Raw genomic sequence first — 20,980 nt, 5'->3', positions numbered from 1 at the left:
GCCCGCTGCCGCAGCCGCTGCGCGCCCCTGGCTGCTGCGCTCCCGTTGGCGGCGGGGGCGGGCGGAGCGGAATCAGGCCCAGGACAGGGCGCCAAGCCGGCTTTTAGTTAGTGCTTTATATTATATCAATGCTTTGCAATATATAAGCTTATAGTATAGTTGATAAGGTAGCGAGGGGAGCAATGTGCCTTTGTGGCCAAGGAGGCCGATGGTACCCGGGGTGCATTAGGAAAAGTGTGACCAGCAGGTCGAGGGAAGTTGTTCCTCCCGCTCTGCTCTGCCCTGGTGAGGCTGCATCTGGAGTACTCGGACCAGTTCTGCGCTCCCCAGCTTAAGAAGGACAAGGAATTACTGGAGGGAGGCCAGTGGAGGGCTGCGAAGATGATGAGGGATCTGGAGCATCTTTCTGATGAGGAGAGACTCAGAGAGCTGGGGCTATTCAGCCTGGAGAAAAGAAGCCGAGAAGAGATCTCATCAATGCTGATAAATATCTCCAGGGTGGGTGTCAAGAGGGTGGACCAGACTCTGTTCAGTGATGCCCAATGACAGGATGAGAGGCAACGGGCACAGACTGAAACACAGGAGGTTCCTTCTGAATATGAGGAGAAACTTCTTCACTTTGAGGTGCCAGAGCCCTGGACCAGGCTGCCCAGGGAGGTTGTGGAGTCTCCTTCTCTGGAGACGTTCAAACCCGCCTGAATGCAACCCTGTGTGATCTGCTCTGGTGACCCTATGTTAGCAGGTGGGTTGGACTGGATGGTCTCCAGATGTCCCTTCGACCCCAACCACTCTGTGGTTCTGTGATTCTGGGGGGCTGGGTGCGGGAAGGGGTGCCCAGGGGTGCTGGCAGGTGCCTGGGAAATGCTGGTGTTGGGATTCTCTGCTGGGAAAGACCATTGGACCATCCTCTGCTGGGAAAGCACATTGCAATGTGCTACAGCGTGGCTGGGAGAAACCCGTGTTACGGGTGTGTGCGGGGGAAATGATGATAACGTATCAGATGAGGTGTTTCCAGAGAAGAGAGATATGGGTGGACAAGTACTTACAAGACTTTATCTGGAATCCTGTGAAATACTGTGTGATGCTGCCATGAGGCTTAAGTTTCCTCAGTATAAAACCTCCATGATTTAGTGTCCTGCTCACTATCAAAGAGCTACTTGAGAAGTTAACTTTGCAGTGTGAGTGAGAAATAAAAGTAGCAGAAAGGCTTTGTTCCCTGTTTCCCCTCAGCAGCAGGACACCAGGTAGAATCTCATTCCCCAAGCAAAGCAATTGCAGGGACCTGATCTTGACAGGCTGATCCTATTTCTCAGCCTTCAAAACTGTTATATATGCCACCGATTAAGTGATAAATGAGTGGCATTAAGAAAGGAAGGGTTTTATCTTATGTTAATTCATTAAAGATTGTAGGTTTTGCTGCTGGGTTATGTCTAAGACATAGTGGCTTTAGCTTTGGGGCTAGTGCAGTAGTACTGTTGGAGATGAGGGATCCCTGGATTGCTCCTGGTGACCTCTCCAAAATTAGTTTTGCCTGTGTAGTGTCTGCACCTGAAACTTTGCACTGGCACTGTACCAAAATGAAGAGCTCATGGAAGACGAGCAAATTCCTTGCCAGGTACAGTGGGAGCTGGGGTCACCTCCAGCACGGTGGGACCACAGTGTCCCTGTTCTGGTGGCTTCTGAACCACAGAAGGTCATAAAGGACCACAAATTGTTTCAAGGGCCAGATGTAACTGCAGTTATTAAAGCTCTTCTTCTAATATTTGAACACATTTTAATGATGCTTTAAAAATGCTCTTTCCTCAATATCTTTAAAAGGCACTTAGACAAACAAAGCCGCGCAGTCGGCAAAGGGGCACTCGGGGTGGGACACTTTCATTCCCACCTCATACAGTGAGAATGGTGCCTCTTTTGCTATTTTTATGGATGTTGACTGCAGAACTGATGCTTGCTTAGTCTTTGATCTTAAAAAGCATTTACGCAGAGGCTTTGTTTTAGACTTAGAAATAGTTGTGTACCTTTCCAGCTCGAAGCAGAGCTCCCGCCAGCCCTGGAGTACCACGGGAGCCCGCGTTGTGCCTGTGCGTGCAGCTGAACTTGGTAAAATACCTCATGCCAGGGTGGATGGTGCTTGAAATGGTGTTTTTGCCAGTGAAATAGCAGCAGGTGGCTATCACACTAGTCTCGTAAAAATACTTGCAAAAGCATTCTTGGCTATCAGAGCACTTGCTCCACAGCTTTAGCTGTACTGTTAGGGTATTTTTCAAAGAGGAATTTACAAGTAACTTTCCCACAGTCGCATTATCAGCCCAATGATCTGGTGCTGTCTTGCTTCACTCCGTCTGCTGATGGTTGCATGAGGTGCACTTGCCAATTTACACAAGACGAAGCTTCAGTGTGTATATGAATGCTTCACACTTGTCTTTTGACACACACTATCTTATCAAATGGAGAAGGATTTGCTTTACAATGAATTACAGATTTGCTGATAATCAGGTGTTATTTGCCTGCAGACAGGGCTGCAGGGTCCCTGCCAAGCCCTGCTGGAGTTTCAAGGGCTGGTGCTTCCAGAGGGAGGAACCTCACCAAGGATGGTCAGAACTGCCTCCTGATTGAGTCCAGGTTTAGTAACTCTTGCGTGAGAAGAAGGACAGGGTTTAATCTGAAGGAGGCTGTGGTTTGATTTATCGCACGTTGCTGTTGAGAGAGGAAAAGCTCTTTCCCCTCACTTGCTGTTTCTCCCTGAGCTGCCTGTTCCACTCAGTCTCCTCCACTCGCCGACCCAGCAGAAGCCTGCTGGCTTGTACCTTAGAAGAAATGAAAAGCAAAGCAATGAAACGGGAGCTAAAAGAAAGCGAGGGAAAAAAAGAAAAAAAGGAAATGAAAAGTCTCATCCCTTGCTGCCGGATGGCCCTGGGGCTGTGGTGAAATGGAGAAATAAACATAACAGCAGGGTCAATTATACTGTTAAACAGGCATTCTTTATTTTATCAGTGCTGGGGAACACTGGGGATCATCCTCCATAAGTGCTCCAGTAACCGAATGCTCTTGCATTACTTATATTCACATAATTATTACATATGCATTACAATTTTTGAAAATTTTGACATACAATACATCTATACTAAGAAATAATATATGATGTTAGTTATAATTGTTTAGTTTCTTACAATTCATCTATTAATTATTAGTTAAATATAAACTAAGCACTCTGCTTCTAGACAATGTATCACTTAATCTTCTGTTTCCCTCTTGTCGTGCAGAAGGATCTAAAACTTGAGAAATATCCCCTCGTTTTGCAGGTGGCCAGAAAGCATTGATCTTGTCGATTGGTTAATGATGGGTACGTTGTTTATAACTTAATCACAGTGTACTTCAATTTGGCAGCTTCTCTTCAGTGGAGACCCTTGTCCCCTGAGCAAAGGAGCCAAAAAGCCTCCTGATGCCTTAAAACCAGGCCTATACAATAAAAGATGAATAATATCAATAAGCTAGGCCTAGCTGTCACCTTCCTTGGGGTTGCCAGCCTCTCCCTCCAAACCTGCTTGAACCTCAGGCTCCTCTAAGGGTCTTGTGCTTGTCATGGTAAAAATCATACCCAAGTTGTTACTTACATAAAGTATACGAAAATAAGGCAGTTTGTTGCCTTGTCTCCCCAGGAGTTGGTGCTCTGGGAGGTCTGCTCCCTTGTTTCATAACTGAGGACTTGAGTTAATTATTCCTGGGGATTTGAGCGCTGGCTTTCGCTCCTGCAGGAAACATCCAGAAGATTACTCCCTTGAGACAGGAATAAAGCCACTTACCTGCCGTAAACGCTAACATAACGTTTATAAAGTCAAAACTATAGTCTTTGAATATTTCACGAGTCTTTAGGCTCTGTCACACCCTGTTATGGAAATCCTTGCCAACGGGCACATTTTCTTCCCAGCGTGGGCCAGCACGTGGCTGGATTTGCTCTCTGGGTGCATTTCCATCCCATTTCCTTCTGCTCACTCCTGCAGTTTGCCTTTCCGCGCATGACTTGGATCCAACACATGGATGTTTCTTCTGCAGCAGCTGCTTTCTTGCCAGGGAGCACCGTCCTGCATCCCTGCGGCCACAGAGGTTTCTGCAGCACCCCTGCCCCATGTCTTCTGCCGGTTATTTCACTCACCCGTTCAGGCTTCATCCACCCTGGAAGGGAAACCACCGGGCTGGGAGGCTGCTCGATAGAGATTAAGGTGACTCTTTGAGGGCAGGAAGGGGCTAACATTCTAAAAATAAAGGTCTTCATTTGTTAGCCGTCTGCATTTGTGGTGCCGCCAATATGTACGTTGGGTATTTGCAAGCTTTGAATGTCAAATATTTACCAACTCATGTCAAAGTGCCACGATGATGCTTTTATTAATTCTGCTACATAGTCTGCACCTGTCTTCTGTAGGTGGTAGATCTGCTGTCTCGCACGCAAGGTCTGAAATTTCACTTTCTTTTGTGCAGTCTTATCTTGGAGAAGTAGATTTTAAGTGCAGGAGAGTCCTTGGCAGGTCTGGTTACCTGAACAGACCCAGGGATGTTCCTGCAAACCTAACAAAACAAAAAGCCTAAGGTCATTTCTTTTTGCAATAGTGAGATATCTGGATATATATGTTTTTCACGTCTTGTCTAGCTAGTCAGGCTGTCTTGATTAATGGAAAGGAAACTTCCAGAGTAAGCATAATGCTTGATTCGTCTGAGTTTGCAAAATATTCCTGTAAAACATCCCTGGGCTGGGATGCTGGGCAGAGATGCTGCTCTGGCTAAACCTTTGAGTATTGTCCCAATTTGCTGTAACTCTCCTCTTGTGGTCCTGTCAAAAATCACAGACCAATCTCCTGACAAAACTGTGTTTAAAGTCAGCCTGACGAATTAGAGAACAACCTTTTATCTCGGAGAAAGCAATCGCCTCTGTGGGGTGTGTGTGACAACCATTCGTGGGTGGTTATCTCTCCGCTTGCTTTAGCTGAACACCCCATCGGTCCATAGCTTCTATTTTGGGAATTAATGCAAAGGTGCCCCCAAGGCAGGACGGGCTGTGTAGGCGCTGGCTGGTGGGACAGCGGTGGCAGCAGTGGCTGGGTCTGATCCTGCCTCGTGGTGACATTTCTTTTGGATTTTGTACAAGGTAAGATCCGTGGTCTGGTGTGAGGAATTATATCGCACGGGAAACTGCTTCGAAGTAGCATACAGCGAATTTGTGGTTATTTAGAAGCAGCCCATCACTTGTCCTCATAAGTATCAGTATTAAGTGGTGTTCTGGGTAAAGTCCGGTTGGGGTAACTCTGCCTGGGCTGGGTGGCATTCTGGAGTCAGGTACGGCAATTAATTAGAAGGTAAAGGATTAATCAACTCGGAGTACATGGGCTGGGCAGGATCTGTAATCCTGCATGAGTCAGATCTTCACATCACTCTGTCCCTTTGACAATATTAAATTGCTACAGCCAGTTTAATGGTCTGTGTAAGCAAGTGTGTGATCTCGCATTGTAATTGTAACCTTGTTATTGACCTATAGGAGATCTGAACATGTCCATACTCACATCCTCACTCAGATATCAGGTGCGAATATTTGTGCTTCTGGATTAAAAATACCTTTCTCTAAATGTTACTGGGAAATTTATTGTTTCATTGTCATACCTACTTGCTACAAAGCTGGTTCATTTGAACAATCATAAAGACAAAACAGGAGGAGAAGTGAATGTGAGCAAATCAGTATTGGTTTGGGTTGAATATTCACAAGTAGGTCTATTATATTAAGTTATCGCAGAATTCTTTCTTCTTAGCAATGGCTCATCTACAAGATCTTGATTTGTGACAGGCAAAGCTGCTGGAAGCTTCAGCCAGGGATGTTCGTACCTCCAAGACACAAGCTGTTCCTCTTCCCACACCTACTGGGTGACTGGCACGGTTCCCGATCTCCATCCAGTGGGTAGGCAGCAACCCATGGCTGTGGTGGCGAATGCGTGGTGTGCTCCTCTAACTGCTTCCTAAGTGGCTTAGGGAAAAATTAATTTGCTTTAGGAGTGTAAAGTTTCCCTCTAGAGAAGGCAGCTGTGTTCTCTGGTGGTCTGGAAGGCAGTGCCAGCCCGTTTTACGGCTCCTCTGGGTCGCACCCAGTTGCTGGAAGAGGCTTTCAGCTTCATTTTCAAAACACTCAGTTCCATCTGCTGTTTTGTCTTCTCATGATCTTCTACAATCTTGCGTGACTACAGCCAGCCTGGTGATTAGTCCTACTCATTCTGACACCAGTTTGCCATGGGAAATTCTCTTAAAATGAGCAATTCTCTATTAGCAAGGGTTTGTTGTGGTGTTTTTGTTTGTTTTCCCCTGTTTACTTTGACCATATAGATTCTTTATTACTACTCTCAAGGGAAACAAGTTTAGAAGATGCAGGTCTCACAGATACCTGACTTTTCGTGTTTTATCTATTAATCACATATACTCAGTGTTCAAAGATGCCCTTTTTGTCCAGAGGCTGTTGGTAAGTTATTCTGGGAAGATGTTTGTTGTCTCCTGTTGTGCTGGTCCTGGATGGAGCAGGATGCTCAGGATGCGGAACACGATGTCTGGGGTCTGCGGGGGTGATTAAGGCCGAGGGCCGGGATCTTTGTGCTTTATCTTTGGGTGGTGCAGACTGGAAAACCATCCTTGGCAGGGCTGTCGGGAGCGCTTGGAGTGCCCTCGTGTGCTGAGCCTCCGGCTGAAGCAACAATTCTCCACAATTTCTGAAATGTGTTATCCTTCTCCATCCCACCTTCTGCCCCCTCATCCCTGTTTCTTCACAGCCAGTGTGGAAACCTCCTTCTTCGTCTTTCAGCTCTGCTTGTAAAAATATGCTACATTTCACCACGAGGTCTGGCATATGGCAAAGCTTGTCACTGTTTTGGAGTCCAAACCAGATTCTGTCACCTCGTCACAAACAGCAGCTGCTGCTGTGGAAATCCTTCCCACCAAGGCACTTTTGCTTTTTCAAGGTCTGCTGGGAGAGGTGGAAGGAGGTTACTCTGCTCCTGCCCTCATCAGAAGACCTAAAAAATACAAGGTATTTTATTCATAATTATAATTTAATATTATTATACATTCCCCTGTATTACTGCTGCTGCTGGGTGAGGTGTGGAGGACACAGAGAGGTTTGTGCAGTGGCTTCTCTTGAGGAAAATTAGGATAAATGAGTGTGGGAGAAAGATGGATGGGAGATGCAAACCCAACGTGCATCTCGTTGCCTCCGCAGCTCGTCTCTGAGCATGCTGAGGTGTGAAATGAGCCCCAAACCACAATTTGCTTCTCATACCACCTCTTGCCTGTGGTTAAACGGAGACCTGTGTTTCTAGGATAGTTAATTTTCACCTTGCATGGGCATTAAGTGCCTGTTCCAAAGAAATCAGTGGGAATCTTTCCTCTGACTTCAGTGTTGATCCAAAGTCCCGTGCATCTAGTTTATATGTCAGAAAAAACAATTCTCTCCCTCCCCGCTGCTCTTTAATTTTGTAAATACTATAAACTCCCAACAAGTTTTGAGTCCAGCACACACACAGACCATTTTGTTCCTGGATTTTTTGCTTTCTCCGAAGGTTCTCAGATTGCAGCATGCGACTCTTTAAAGCACTGTGACTTTAAGTGCCATAACCTTGCTTTATTACAAAACATATATTTGCCAGTGCAAAGAAGAATCTGGGTTAAAGGAAAATAGATGTTTCCGTTTCCTTATTTCCAAGGGGTGTTGCAATACCTCCCAGTGTAAAATGACCTGCAAAGGAGTCTGCATTGTTGTGTGTTGACGGTGGGCCACAGAGGAGCAGGACCAGATTCTTTGCTAAATAAAATTTAAATAAAATTTTATATAAAATAAATAAAATAAAATAGTAAAATTTCTGCTGTTGTAGAGATCTATAAGCCCTTTATCTCCTAAGATGCTTCTTAACTTGGGTAGTTTCAGGCTGACTGGATTTCACAGTATTAAAACAGATAATGATTGCAGTGTTTATTACAGAATAATAAGCTTAGGACAAAAGCTTTTCCTAATGCAAAGCACTTCGCCTTGGACAAGCTGTGTCCAACAGTGAGATGTCGCCATCTCCTGGGCAGGTGCAGCTGGAACACAGACTTTGGTTATTAATAAAACCTACAATAATTAAAAGCCTGGTAGTGTAGCTGAGGACCTGGCAAGGCCTGAGTCTGTGTCCCGGTGTTTTACTTGATGCTATTCAGACGTACATCTTAGTACAGACAAGGGCACAATCTGACTCAGAAATCAGAAACGTGGCTTATTATCTCTTTGTATACAAATGGTTGTAGTTACCAGGTTGATGTCCCTTAAATATGACAATCTCTGAGTCATTTCTTCTCCAATTATGAGACTGGAAAAGTTTGAACATAATTACATTTGGGATTATTGTCATTTACTTCCTAGAGTCTGAGCCTTTTTAACACAAGGCTCAGAACTGGCTTTTTAAAAATGAAATCTGCAATTTTCTGCAATCACAGGATTTTAAAAGATTAATCTTTAAAAGTACTAAATATACTAAATCTCATGGCAAAACTAGGGGGTTGGCAGTATTGGAGCCTGACTTGCTTCTTGATACTCTTTTTCCCTTTTTAAAAAGAAGGTGTGTAGGCATAAGCTCTTGATTTTAATTAAATTTTGTCTTTCAGAAGGGAAAGTGGCAGGCCTATGGAGCTAGAGAGACCCTCTGTGAAATAATTAGATGAAAACTGATAATATTTGGCTTAATCCACAGCGCTGGCTTAAAGGTTCTGAGGAAATAACGCCTGCCCTTTGCAGATTAATAGGCTGCTGCTGTGTTAGTGATCCCAGCATACGCCTTTGGTAAATGTTGGCTGTTCTCATAGTAAAATAAAGTTCTTAAAACTTGTCAGCCAGCCAAAGCAGTTTTATTTGTCTATGGAACTTTATGGAAACTTTACATACATGAGAATAAATGCAGTTGATCCAAGTACAACTGCACCTGTATGACCACACCTTATCTGATTTGTAAAAAAATAAAAAGAAATAACCGTGGATATTAGAATGAACTTTTAAACAGTGGTCATTCGCAATTTTTGACCAAGTTTTGAACTTCAGGTATTTGGCTTCTCTGGGCCCCCACACAATACAGAGCTCAGAGGTATTAACTCCTGTGCTCAGGGTGGTCCAAACCTGTTGTCTCCTCCAGCGCATCTTTCTCCAGGTGTGATGTTGCCAACTCACCTTCCCTGTCTCCTCCTTATTTTGGCTCCATAAATGCAATTTAGCTTCTGAATTGCGCCCACCAGAAGCCACAAAGGGCACTCGCCTCTTTAAATTGTTCAGAAAATCCAATTAAAGTTGGATGTTCGTATACAATCACTCTGACAGTTCATCTCCTTGCCATCATATTGTCCAAAATGCAATTTTCTAGTCCACAGTATGAGTATTTTTAAAAGGTAAATTACAGCTTATGACTTTTTATAGAGGTCCCTGTGATTTCTACCAAATTATTTCACAGGCAAATATTTGGTTTGAGAGAAAGAAATATTTTGACATATTTAGACATAATCAATTATATTTAGACATAATCAATTATAAATTTATACATAAACCTGCTGGTTTGTGACATGCTATAGGCATGATGTACTTCTTTGGTTATTTTGATCTCAGAATAATTAAATACTGGGATGTACATCACGAAGTGTCGAGTGGCCACTTCAGGCTGCAGAATTTGCTCAGGAAGGAACACGAAGGCAGCACATTACCTCAGAGGTAGTAGGTACTATCTCATGGCTTTCATATATTAAACATGAAAAACGAGATTTCAGCCAGAAAATATAATTTCCAGGAAGCTGCAATAAAGCAGCTATTGCTCTATGTGTCCTGCAAAGAGTGACACTGGAGATCTTTCTGTGCTTCTTCAAGGACTGTGCAATGTATGCATTTTTTTGTATTTATTTTAGCACCTAAGCTTGTGAATACAAGAATCTTCATATTTGTGGATAGGAGGTAAGTTTCTGCATTGGTAGATGTTCTTCAGGTGGGGTACTTGCACTGCATTATGGTTTTAAAGTAAAGGAGGGGAGATTCAGGCTGGACATGAGGAAGAAATTGTTGCCCTGAGGGTGGTGAGAGCCTGGCCCAGGTTGGCCAGAGAGGTGGTGGCTGAACCATCCCTGGAGACATCCCAGGCCAGGCTGGACGGGGCTCTGAGCAACCTGAGCTGGTGCAGATGTCCCTGCTCATGGCAGGGGGGCACTGGGGGGGCTGGGAAGGTCCCTTCAACCCAAACTATTCTGGGATTCTATGATTATAACTGCGTACCGCTTCTCTACTTTTGTCGGTAATCATTTTGCTGGGAAAGCTCTTGCTCCTGGTGCATTCAGCTGGTTCCCATCAATACCAGGAGCAGAATGGGGACCTGGAAACCTGCTGTCCCAGGCTGGGGACACGTGCCACCAAGGTGGTCCCAGAGGGTGGCACTCAGGGCTTCCTGGACTGCTTTGACACCGTCAGCCGCAGTGTGTGGCTGACACCCCTCACCCCGAAGGGACAACCAGCATCTCAGCCCCCTCTCCAGCAAATATCATCTGCCCTCAGTGGTGGCACCGGAGACAAGGAGGGCAACAATCCCACCTCTTGCTATGAGCACAGGCACGGCTATTGAGGACTATTTTGTTTCTTAACCACACTGAAGAAAACCAGCAGTTCACCAGATCCGCAGGGTTTGTGTGACATCCCCGAGCCCCGCACACAAAGGGCCACCAGGGTGTAAAAGGGGAGCCAGGTAATTTTATCATGTTTTTACCTTTGACCATCTAGAGTTTCCAGACGAGCACAATGGATGTGGTTCTTAGTCGAGACCAGAGGCACTTGGAGGTCCTGGCAAAGGAGATCGGTGCCCTGGAGCAGGGCTTGGAGCGCTGCGATGCACGGAGACCTGCATTTATTTGCAGGGTCATCTTCCACTCCTAAAAGGACTTAAAAAAATCAGCATCTGCGTGGGAGTTCAGCCTGATGAGCTACAGCAACTCGTGTGCTGTAATTCCGGTCTCTCGCAGAAATAAGTACGTGTTACTGGTATTTTAAATATGCATTTAGGGACTCGTCGAGCGATTGACTCGATAGAATGTAATAGGTATCATGAAGTTCTCATAGTCCTTAAATAACTCCCTAAATGCTTATTTATGGGAAATGGTAGCTTTTGGATCCTTTTAGCCATTATACTTTAAATTGTAACAAATCTCTAGTTAGGTATAACTGCACTGCTACCCTGCAGACTTAGGAAATTTAAAACAACATATGGCGCAGGGTTTGGGGGATATACTGGCACAGACTGATGCAGGATTTTCCATCATATCTGAATCTTAATAACACTAAATGCAATGACACTGATTTTACAGGGATATTATTTTATTCCTTTGCATCCAATAAAAAGCCCTACGGTAGTATTTTTTTCAAGTCAAGCATGAGTAGTAGCTCCTTTTTTCTACATAAATGCCTTGTTTAATATTTATACTAAACACTTTAAAGTTCTAATCACAAATGACAGCCCCTCAAATTTTAAGCTGAAGACAGAACAACTGTAGAGAGAAATTCCAAAGATTTTTGGTTTGTTTTTTTTTCCTGTTCTCCATGGCATCTGAATGGCAGCATCTCCAGGTGAAAAAAAGATTTTGATCTTTTATATTTCGCTTGCTATGTTATGGTGTTTTTACACCACTTAATGCTTAGTTCCCAGTAGTAGAAAAACTGGACATTATTTAGGTGAACATGTAATTTGATGACCAGTGAAGGTTCTCCTGCAGAGCTGTGTTCTGTCTATTCTGACATGTTCTTAATAAAGAGAATTTAACGTTTTTTTTTTCCTCTTTGGTGGGTAAACCAGGATAGATAACATTCCCTCTCCTAATTAACAACATAGCAGAAAATTTTCATTTCAATCTGTTTTCTGTTTAGTTCTGTTGTTTTGTGACAGTGAATAAAGGAAACCAGAACACATTTCGGTGCTTCAAAAAATAAAATTATTGTGGGGGGCAGAAGAAGGCTCTTCCAGGAGGTCTGCTAAATTGTTTTGGGAAACCTTGTGAGAAGTATTAGTCGTTTTTCTCACACAGAAATGTTAATTTCCTTTTAACACTTTTTATCCAGCTCAAATGTAATTTAATTCCATTTTTACCCACTTCCTATTCTATGTGAGTATTCCCTTTTCCAGTTTGCCTTCTTGATACTTCAGCATTAAGATTTTAAATTACCTGTTATTACAAGCCTGGCTTCTTTTCTGTGCTGCTTGGGTTTTCACCATTTCCTCCTTTATTGTATTTCCAAACCAGTTTTTTTTTAGTTGATCAGCCTACTTTGTGCTTGCAGGTCTAAATTTTCCATTTTCATTTGCAAACATTTGGAAGTGGAACCCTCTGGGAGGTGCTTTTTGAATCTCATTTAAGAAATACTCCATTAATTGAATACTAAATATATTTAGCGGTTTGCCATGTCCCTCTGTGTTTCAGAATGGCAGGAATTTTAATGGCCCACATGAATCATTTGTATCAGTAAAACGTGGATCCAGATCCCCCGAATAAACAGGATGATCAATCTAGTGCTAAGTCTTAATTTACACTCTCAACCCATGAGTTTCCCAAACTGCTTCAGTAACTCGATAAGCACTGTATAATTCAAAAACCTGCAGTTGTCACATAATCTAATAATACTATTTCAGACTCCTACTAGTCAAGCTATTCAGAAAAATACGCTAACCCAGGATCAAAGCTGTTTTTCTTGCTTTAGCTTTAGTGTGCAGCAAATATGGCATTAAATTGAAGTCTGTAAAAGAGTAACTTTGGTGAATATGGAGGCAACACTGTAAAATGTGGTAATCTTAGTTAAAATGGTTCTGTTCCCCTATTGAATAACTTCTGTTGCTAACGAAAAGTCCTGAATTAAGACCAAATTAAGGATTTCGTTATAATTGATTTGGTTGCCTTTTATCTTCATTTCATGTGTCCATGATCTTGTCAGAAATATAACAGCTGAAGACACAAGTATTTTGAACTTCGGTTTAAAACATTGAGTCCAATTACAGTGTTGAAAAGGGTTATTAATTTTTGAAAAAGAACTGTTTGAATTGAGGGTCCAGCTCTGTTTTCAGCAGCATGAATGAGCACCAGCGAGAGCTGGTGCGTGTTCCACCGTGTCCTACATGAGGACAGAGCATCTCGCTGCAAAACTCCTCATTGATTTCTCTGAAATAGCCCAAAAAGTGAATCAATCTAGCCTGCTATGCTTAGTGATAGACTTTTCTTAATCAACTCGTTGTTGCCGAAAGCTGGAGACTATTGCGCAGGAAAAGGTGGTCGCAAATAAATCACAGAGGATTACAATTCTCTCCACTTACATTAAAGGAGAATTGATGGTGTTCTCCATTCTGCCTGAAACAAGCAGCTTTTCTTGTCCGGCAGCTGAGCTTGGAGCGTGCTGGGAGGTAAGAAATTCAGGGTGATGGAACGAGATGGTTTCCTTGCTCGTATTTCAGCCAGACAAGGCAATGAAAGGCAGCCTCACATTCCTGAGTTTGGTACTGAACTCTGAACCGGGTTGGGAAATCTAAGAATAAATCTGCCCTGTTTTAATGGGAAGGAAACAAGAGCTGCGATTGCTGGGAAAGAGCGAGGAAAATCAATTAGCCCATGAAACCCAAAGAGGTTATTAGTTCCAAGAAGAACAAGGTTGTCACAAGAGATTTTGTCCCAGGAGGACAAAACCTCTGGAGGTGGAGGGAGCAGAAGGCATTTACTTGCTCCATCTCTGCATTTACACAGGACAGTCCAGATTTGAGGCTAAATTCCCATTTTGGGAATCCAGACCCATGCACACATGCGCTCATGAGCCCACACAGCTATTTGTGTAATTTTGCTTTTACCATTTCTAAACTCCCATGGTAAGGAGGGGAGTGCGATGCCAAACTTTGCACATTAAATAGCGAGAGAGAAACCCGGACCCTGCGGAGGGAAATGGACAAATTCCCACTGAATCTGATGGTACCAAAACACGAGCTGCGAGTCAAAAGATGAGTTTCCCAAAGCCCCAAAAACTGGTGTTGGGGGAAGAGCCAAAAAAGTCCCATGTGAAGAACAGTGTCCCAGCACAGGAAAGGGTTTGAATTTCCTCAAATTTCCGTGTCACCTGTTCCTTTCGGGGGACTTTGCCAATCTGCCCTTCTCTCCGCACCGTGCGGGATCTCATTGGCCACGGGAGCAGCCGTTACACAAATAAAACCGATTCTCTCCAAAAAGAAGATTGTCTTTCTCCAAGTGCCATTGAGGAGGGGTCATCCTGGGAGCGGGATCGGTTGTAAGGTAGGAGAGAGCACACGCTGGTGGTTTAGTCTTCAGGCGGGATATTTCCAATGAAATCATAGAATTTAAGACATACTGGCAATATAATTTGTCTCAAGAAAAGTTACTGTCTGTAATGAATGTATGAGGACTAGTGTATTTCCTCCCCTGCATAAGGACTTGAAATAATGAAATAACAGAAAGTGCAATCATTTCTCTGATATTTAAAGCTGGGAGATTGGGGTTGAATACCTGTTACGAACGGCAATATCTAAATATTCTAGTTTTAGGGACCAAACCAGAGAAAAACTGTATTATTACAATGTTATTGTGGGATACATGCTAACAATTAGTGGATATTTAGATCGAACTAAATATAGATGTACTGAATGAGATGTCAGTGAGGCAAAGTTTAATTCTTCGTATTTTCTGTCCATTGTGAATCATAATTTTTTCTAGTGGAGTGATTCCAATGAATGATTTTAGAATCAGTGGTGGTGAGCTAATATAATGAAAAAGCCCATTTTTATTAAAATGTGTTTATGTATTTAAGAATAATTATTTTATGAACAGCTTTGCCCATTATAATGAAGAATCTCTTCCTTCCTCTGAGCAATTTATTTTCTAAACAGACTGGTAAGCTATGATTTTTTAAATTGATTATGCTTTTCCAGTGTTTGATGGCAATCCATCAATCTGCCTATGGAACTGGCGAGTTTTAGAGGTTTTAGAGGTTTTAGAGGTTTTAGAGGTTGTTGCAGAAGTGGTTCGTGACAGTAAAACACAGAAACGCTTTTGATTTGAAAACCAATTTGCCATTTCCCCATAAAGTTACCAAGTCTCTAAACCAGTAATTTCTGCTTCTGGCTTTCAGCATGTGGAAATTATGTGTTTATTTAGTCATCTCCAGCAGTGGCAAAACATTCCTGCATGAGTATATTCTTCAAAAGGAGAATTTGGTGTTTTTTTCTCTTCCTAGCCAGCAGATGACCCAACTTCTCTGCCTGCCAGTGCTGAGCGCTGCCCTCTGGCACCAACAGCCCTGGAGTTAAACCCTTCATGGTAAGTTTGGCAGGGGCTGGTTGGGAGCAAATCCGAGCTTTTGACAAAAACCAGTGCCCGGTGTCTCATCCTAATGCCACACATGCATGGAGAAGGGAGAATTTATCCTTTACTGGAGCCGATGGGGTAAAGAGTGGGTTGAGTGGCAGCAATGGGCAACAGTGATCGCTGGGGATATTGTATAGATAATCAATTTGCCGCTAAATGATATTTTTTTTTTGGTGAGAAAATGGAAAAAATCATGACTCTTTCTTCTAAAACTGAATTATTAAAGACAGAAACATTATCATCCAGCCCCCAAATACCTGACTTTGAGTCAGATCTCTTTTTCCTATGGTTGGCAAGGACAGTCAGTGTGTCTCCTGGTGACTTTTTCATGTAATGAAGTGCCTTGGCTGCTCAGGAAGGTTCGATTACAGGTTCAGCAAGAAAGAGAGTCTGTTCCATTTGTATTTACAGGTCAGTACACGGTTTAAAAAAGAAACAAAGATGCTTTATATGACAAGTCATCTGAGAGGCGTCATCTGTTCTATAGGAAAAAAACATGTGCTTCTCACTTTGTTCTTCCTTTGTGGTTCAGCTAAACCAACTCTTTAAAAATAAGAAGAATGGACCTGAAAGTTTACGCTAAAAGAGTCCAGAAAATGAGTCAGTAACAAATGAAAAGTCGACACATTTTGGCATAGTTGATGTTTCATTTTGTCTCTATTTATACTCTTAGAGCAAAGCTTTTTATAATGTGCAGTTGTATTGGACTCTGAAATCATTATGGAATTATTCCTAATCATACGTGCAGAAGAGAGATGTCATATGTCCCACTGATCGTATCACTCACAATTTGTCCCCATAACTTCTATTGATACCTGTGGGAGCATGTCCAGCCACAGCCAACAGGAGCAGAAGAATGACAAGTGCTCTGGAAGGTGATGGTAAATAGGAGTGAGTAGGCAGGAGTTTGGGCTAATTTTGCTTTACTTTCCCCATAAAAAATGAGGCTTTGTAATGTAGTCTGGCAAGTAGAAGCCCACGTGTGCCTGACACTCCTGCAGGTCTGGAGCGTCTTTCTGATGAGGAGAGACTCAGAGAGCTGGGGCTGTTCAGCCTGGAGAAGAGAAGCTGAGAGGGATCTTATCAATACTAATCAATATCTAAGGGTGGATGTCAAGAGAATGGACCAGACTCTGTTCAGTGGTGCCCAGCAACAGGATGGTGCCCAGGGCACAGAATGAAACAGAGGAGGTTCCATCTGAATACGAGGAGAAACTTCTTTACTTTGAGGTGCCAGAGCCCTGGACCAGGCTGCCCAGGGAGGTTGTGGAGTCTCCTTCTCTGGAGACATTCAAACCCGCCTGAATGCGACCCTGTGTGATCTGCTCTGGTGACCCTGCGTTAGCAGGTGGGTTGGACTGTATGATCTCCAGATGTCCCTTCAACCCCAACCACTCTGTGATTCTGTGACTCTGGCTTGTGCCAGGGCTGTGGGTTAGCCGTGATGAGCAGGGCTGGATGTTTCTCATGCGAAACCAGGTGACTATCTGGAATAATAATAATTTTAAAAAATATAGTAAAAGGGATGCAAATAAAAGTGCAAGAAAAGAGATGGCGGATGCAGGGTAAGTGGGCTTTTTGGTGAATGTGCAAATGCAAAGAGTGTTGTGCAGTGATTTATTACGGTATTTGTCTTTTCCTACAGCTGCCAACATGCGGAGCTCACCGGGGCCCGTCTTGGCGTTTGTGCTGCTGGTTGTCGCCGCCGTGCACGCGGGAGTGAAGGTGACCCCAGATGTCAAGTACACGAAGACGAAACCCGTGCAGCTGGCAGGTGATGGTGCCTCTCACACCCCTCCCACCCCCCTCGTGGGGAAAAGCCCGTTCCCAGCAGCACCGGCCAGAGCCAAGTTCTCCACCCCGAGCCCCGCGGCCCGAGGGGCCACCACACTCTTCCCCTTTGAGAACTACACACTCGACACGACCGACTTCTTCTTCAACTGCTGTGACTGCTGCCCACCCACTGCGGGGCCGCGGGGGTGGCCGGGGGAGCAGGGACCACCAGGTAAGGTGACGCCTGTCTCGCCGCTCTCGTTCCTTCAAGAAATGAGTTGCCAGGACTTGCGCAGCAAATGCTGAATGTGGTTATACCTCATGTAAAGCCAGAGCGAAAAAATTGCATGCTAGCCACATCCCAGAAGTTATAAAACACCAATATGAGTGGGAAAGCCCCCAGAAGAAGCCGTGTCCCCATGGCACTCACTTGGGGGACCACAGCAGTGTGGGAGCACAGGCAGAGGTGTCCCCATACCATGGCACTGCTGGCAGGTGCCCCACATGGCCACGGTTTTCAATTCTCTGTCCCTGGGTCTGGTCCCCTGGAAGTCACAGATTTACTTTCACGTTCACTTCAACCATGTGTTTATGACCCTCAAAACTACCTGCAAACAGTTTTGTACCTTTGCTGAAGGTTTATGATAGAAATCTTTTTTTCTTGGATTTTTTTTTCCCCTTGAAAAAGAGGACGTTAAATACAAAAATAATTTGTGTTCAAATTTTAAAATAAATACTTGCTCTCATAAGGGGGAGCTCTGTATAGAGCACCTAAATATTTTATGAGACATACTTTGTCTCTTTTTTTGTACTGCTAAAATACATATCTGTAGAGCACCTAAGTTTAATACTGCTGTAATGAATTGTGCATTAGTCTGCAAACGTCCACTTTAGTAGCACTAATATTGGAGATAAAAAAATGATTCATCTGAGGAAAGGTGGTAAAATCATGAAATAATTTTCTTTTAATACAGTGTACTCGAGGGATTTTCACTTCCCATAGCTCGGGAGGGACTGGCTAATGGAAATTATAGTGGCTGCAGAGGGAGTTTGCACTCACACATCCCTTGAGCATTGATGGAATAGTCTTTGTGTCAAGTAGGTTGTGTTGTGATGATTGGAGCTGCCATAGTCTGCTCCCAGATGGGCACCAAGAGTCTCTAGATTCCCAAGTGGATGAAAAAATAATAATAACAAAAAGATTGAAGTGAGCTTGCTTGCCTTTCAACCCATCCTTTATGCAGTATGGAGCTGTCTGCCAGGTTCCGCTTTTATATTTGCAGACTTCATTCTTTGTAAGGAGGGGGGCAGTTATGCAGCTATGGGAGCTCCTTAGATGTGCTCAGGTATTAAAGACAGGTTACTTCTGATGTTTTATGAATGTTTGAGCTCCTGTGGCACTGAGGCAGCTGAAAGTTAGTTTTAAAAAGTCTTTAACTACAGCCAAGAGTGAAATGCAAAACCCACCTGTCTCATCCTTTGCATTGGTTGTATGATGCTGAATCAAATTAGACAGTTCTTCCCAGGGTGATGGAAAAAGTGTTTCCCTTACCTGGTATCCCTCAGTGCCTTGTTGCTTAGCTATTCTTTTGAATTTTCTTTATAAAGTTAAACCTTTGATTTACTAAGATAGTTTTGTTGATGTGATTACATTACAGGTCCCAAGGGAGAGAAGGGAGATGCTGGTTTGCAAGGTCTGCCGGGAGCCCCGGGTCCTCAAGGTCCAAAAGGTTCCAAAGGAGAAAGAGGTAAAGCAGAGTAACTGCTCATTTCAAAACCAGATGCTTTTGTCCTCATGGAATACCATGAGTGAGAAATGCAGAGCTGTCAGCTTCTCCATCTTGCCATTAAACAGCAACAACTGCCTCCTAACGAGACGCTGATTAGAGTCAGAAATCCAGCATTTGGGTGAGATGCAGTTGTCTGCATGATGGTGCTTGGTGCTGTGCGATTCAGCTGAGGTTTCTGAAGGCATTTCATAGAAACACACATTGCTCACATCTGTTTTGTTAATGAGGTGAGGGACATGTGCAAAATAGTTCCAGTTGTCTTCTGTGTAATGATTGCTGTGCTGCAGACAACATCACCAACAATATTTTAATGGCGAAATGTCCTAGGAGGCAAAGGAGAGCAAGGCGAGCGAGGATTGAGTGGAAACCCCGGTTATCCAGGCAAACCTGGGCTGCAAGGTACGAAACATGGGATGGGAAACGCAGGAATATTGCGCTGACCTTTCCCTTTGCTGTCAGTGATGACACTCCATCTCCAAACAATCCGATACTAATGTTTTTAATCTTTATTTTTCCCCTACTTTGCCCTAGGTGAAGCTGGAGCAAAAGGCAATAAGGGCAACTACGGCTTCCCTGGACTGAAGGGACAAAAGGGCTCCAAAGGGGACACTTGTGAGAACGGCACCAAAGGAGACAAGGGAGATAGGGGGGATGTTGGAGACCCAGGAGTGGCCGGAGAACAGGGCGACAAGGGGGAAAAGGGTGACACAGGGGACAAGGGGTATTGCGGGGAGCCGGGAGGGAGAGGTGCGAAGGGGGAGAGAGGAGAAGTGGGGACAAAGGGAGAGAAAGGCAGCAAAGGGGAGATGGGGGCTGAGGGTGTTCAAGGGGTGGATGGAAAACAGGGAGAGAAGGGTGAGCGAGGAAATAAGGGTGAAAAAGGGGACCTGGGACCCGCCGGTGTGATGGGACCTTCTGGGCCCAAGGGGGTCGCCGGCAGCAAGGGGGGCCGAGGGGCCCCAGGAAAGAAAGGCTCCCGTGGGGCGAAAGGTGCCCGGGGGGACACGGCAAAGCTCCTGCGATCAGCCTTCAGCGCCGGCTTGTCCAAGCCCTTCCCTCCGCCCAACGTCCCCATTCGATTTGACAAGATCTTGTACAACGACCAAGCAGATTACAACCCTTCCACCGGGAAATTCAACTGCAGCGTGCCCGGGGCGTATGTCTTCGCCTACCACCTCACCGTCCGAGGCCGGCCAGCCCGCGTCAGCCTGGTCGCCCGCAGCAGGAAGGTGGCCAAAGCCCGTGAGACGCTCTACGGCCAGGAGATCGACCAGGCGTCTTTCCTGACCGTCCTCAAGCTGAGCGCAGGTGACCAGGTGTGGCTGGAGGTCGCACGGGACTGGAACGGGGTCTACGTCAGCGCTGAGGACGACAGCATCTTCACGGGGTTTCTTCTGTATCCGGATGTTTTCGAGATCCTGCTATAGATTTAAAGGGCAAAGATGTTGCTAAGAAATGTGCCTTTCCCTCCGCCTGCGAGAGGAGAAATGATCATCAGTTTAACACATTTAGTTGCTATGTTTCGTGATCTTTTAACAAAAATATTTATATTTGCAAAATGTAGATTAGTCTTAACTAGCAGCCCCACGGAGCAGCATGTCCTTTGCGCGGGTGGGTGATGACTGAGAGAAACAATTGTCCAAAATCCAGCAGCACCGGCACGTGAACAGCATTCCTCATAACAGATTTCAGGTTTGTAATTAGCCTCTTCAAATTATGTAGCAAAAGTCATTGTCTGACAGCAATTTTAATCAGGCCAGCTCCTGCAATCCTTGCAAGTTCAAAACTCCGCTGGAAATCCCTACTGAAAACCATTGGTTTTGGTAAAGATTGCAGAGTTTGATTTATAGAGCTTAATTAGATGTGTACATGAGGAGTAGGTTTCTTGAGATCACATGAAAATATTTATTTTATCATCGAATCAGTATTATCCAGTGCTTTAGACTTGGTCATGAATTATGTAAAGGTTTGTCTAAAAGAGTATTAGAGCTATT

At 44.2% G+C, this 20,980-nt stretch overlaps 1 protein-coding gene across 1 annotated transcript; it reads left to right on the top strand.

Annotated features, from left to right (window-relative positions):
• The first annotated feature begins 17,076 nt into the window (after nucleotides 1-17,076).
• Nucleotides 17,077-20,413, top strand: OTOL1 (otolin 1). The gene is made up of 4 exons (XM_065640454.1): nucleotides 17,077-17,428; nucleotides 18,855-18,944; nucleotides 19,314-19,385; nucleotides 19,518-20,413. Exons 1-4 carry the CDS (start codon nucleotides 17,077-17,079, stop codon nucleotides 20,411-20,413), a joined length of 1,410 nt encoding a protein of 469 aa, XP_065496526.1.
• The last annotated feature ends 567 nt before the right edge of the window (nucleotides 20,414-20,980 follow it).

The sequence above is a fragment of the Caloenas nicobarica genome, chromosome 8 (genome assembly GCF_036013445.1).
Source record: "Caloenas nicobarica isolate bCalNic1 chromosome 8, bCalNic1.hap1, whole genome shotgun sequence".
Lineage (NCBI taxonomy): Eukaryota > Metazoa > Chordata > Aves > Columbiformes > Columbidae > Caloenas > Caloenas nicobarica.
Note: the sequence above shows the minus strand (reverse complement) of the source record. Positions and strands in the feature narration are given on the sequence as shown.

What these genes read in the sequence shown, in the direction of transcription:
- OTOL1 (XM_065640454.1), top strand. Translation starts at nt 17,077, where the DNA reads ATGCGGAGCTCACCGGGGCCCGTCTTGGCGTTTGTGCTGCTGGTTGTC. An exon ending in GGGGGAGCAGGGACCACCAG is followed by an intron (nt 17,429 to 18,854) that starts GTAAGGTGACGC and finishes ATTACATTACAG; the next exon opens with GTCCCAAGGGAGAGAAGGGA. An exon ending in AGGCAAACCTGGGCTGCAAG is followed by an intron (nt 19,386 to 19,517) that starts GTACGAAACATG and finishes ACTTTGCCCTAG; the next exon opens with GTGAAGCTGGAGCAAAAGGC.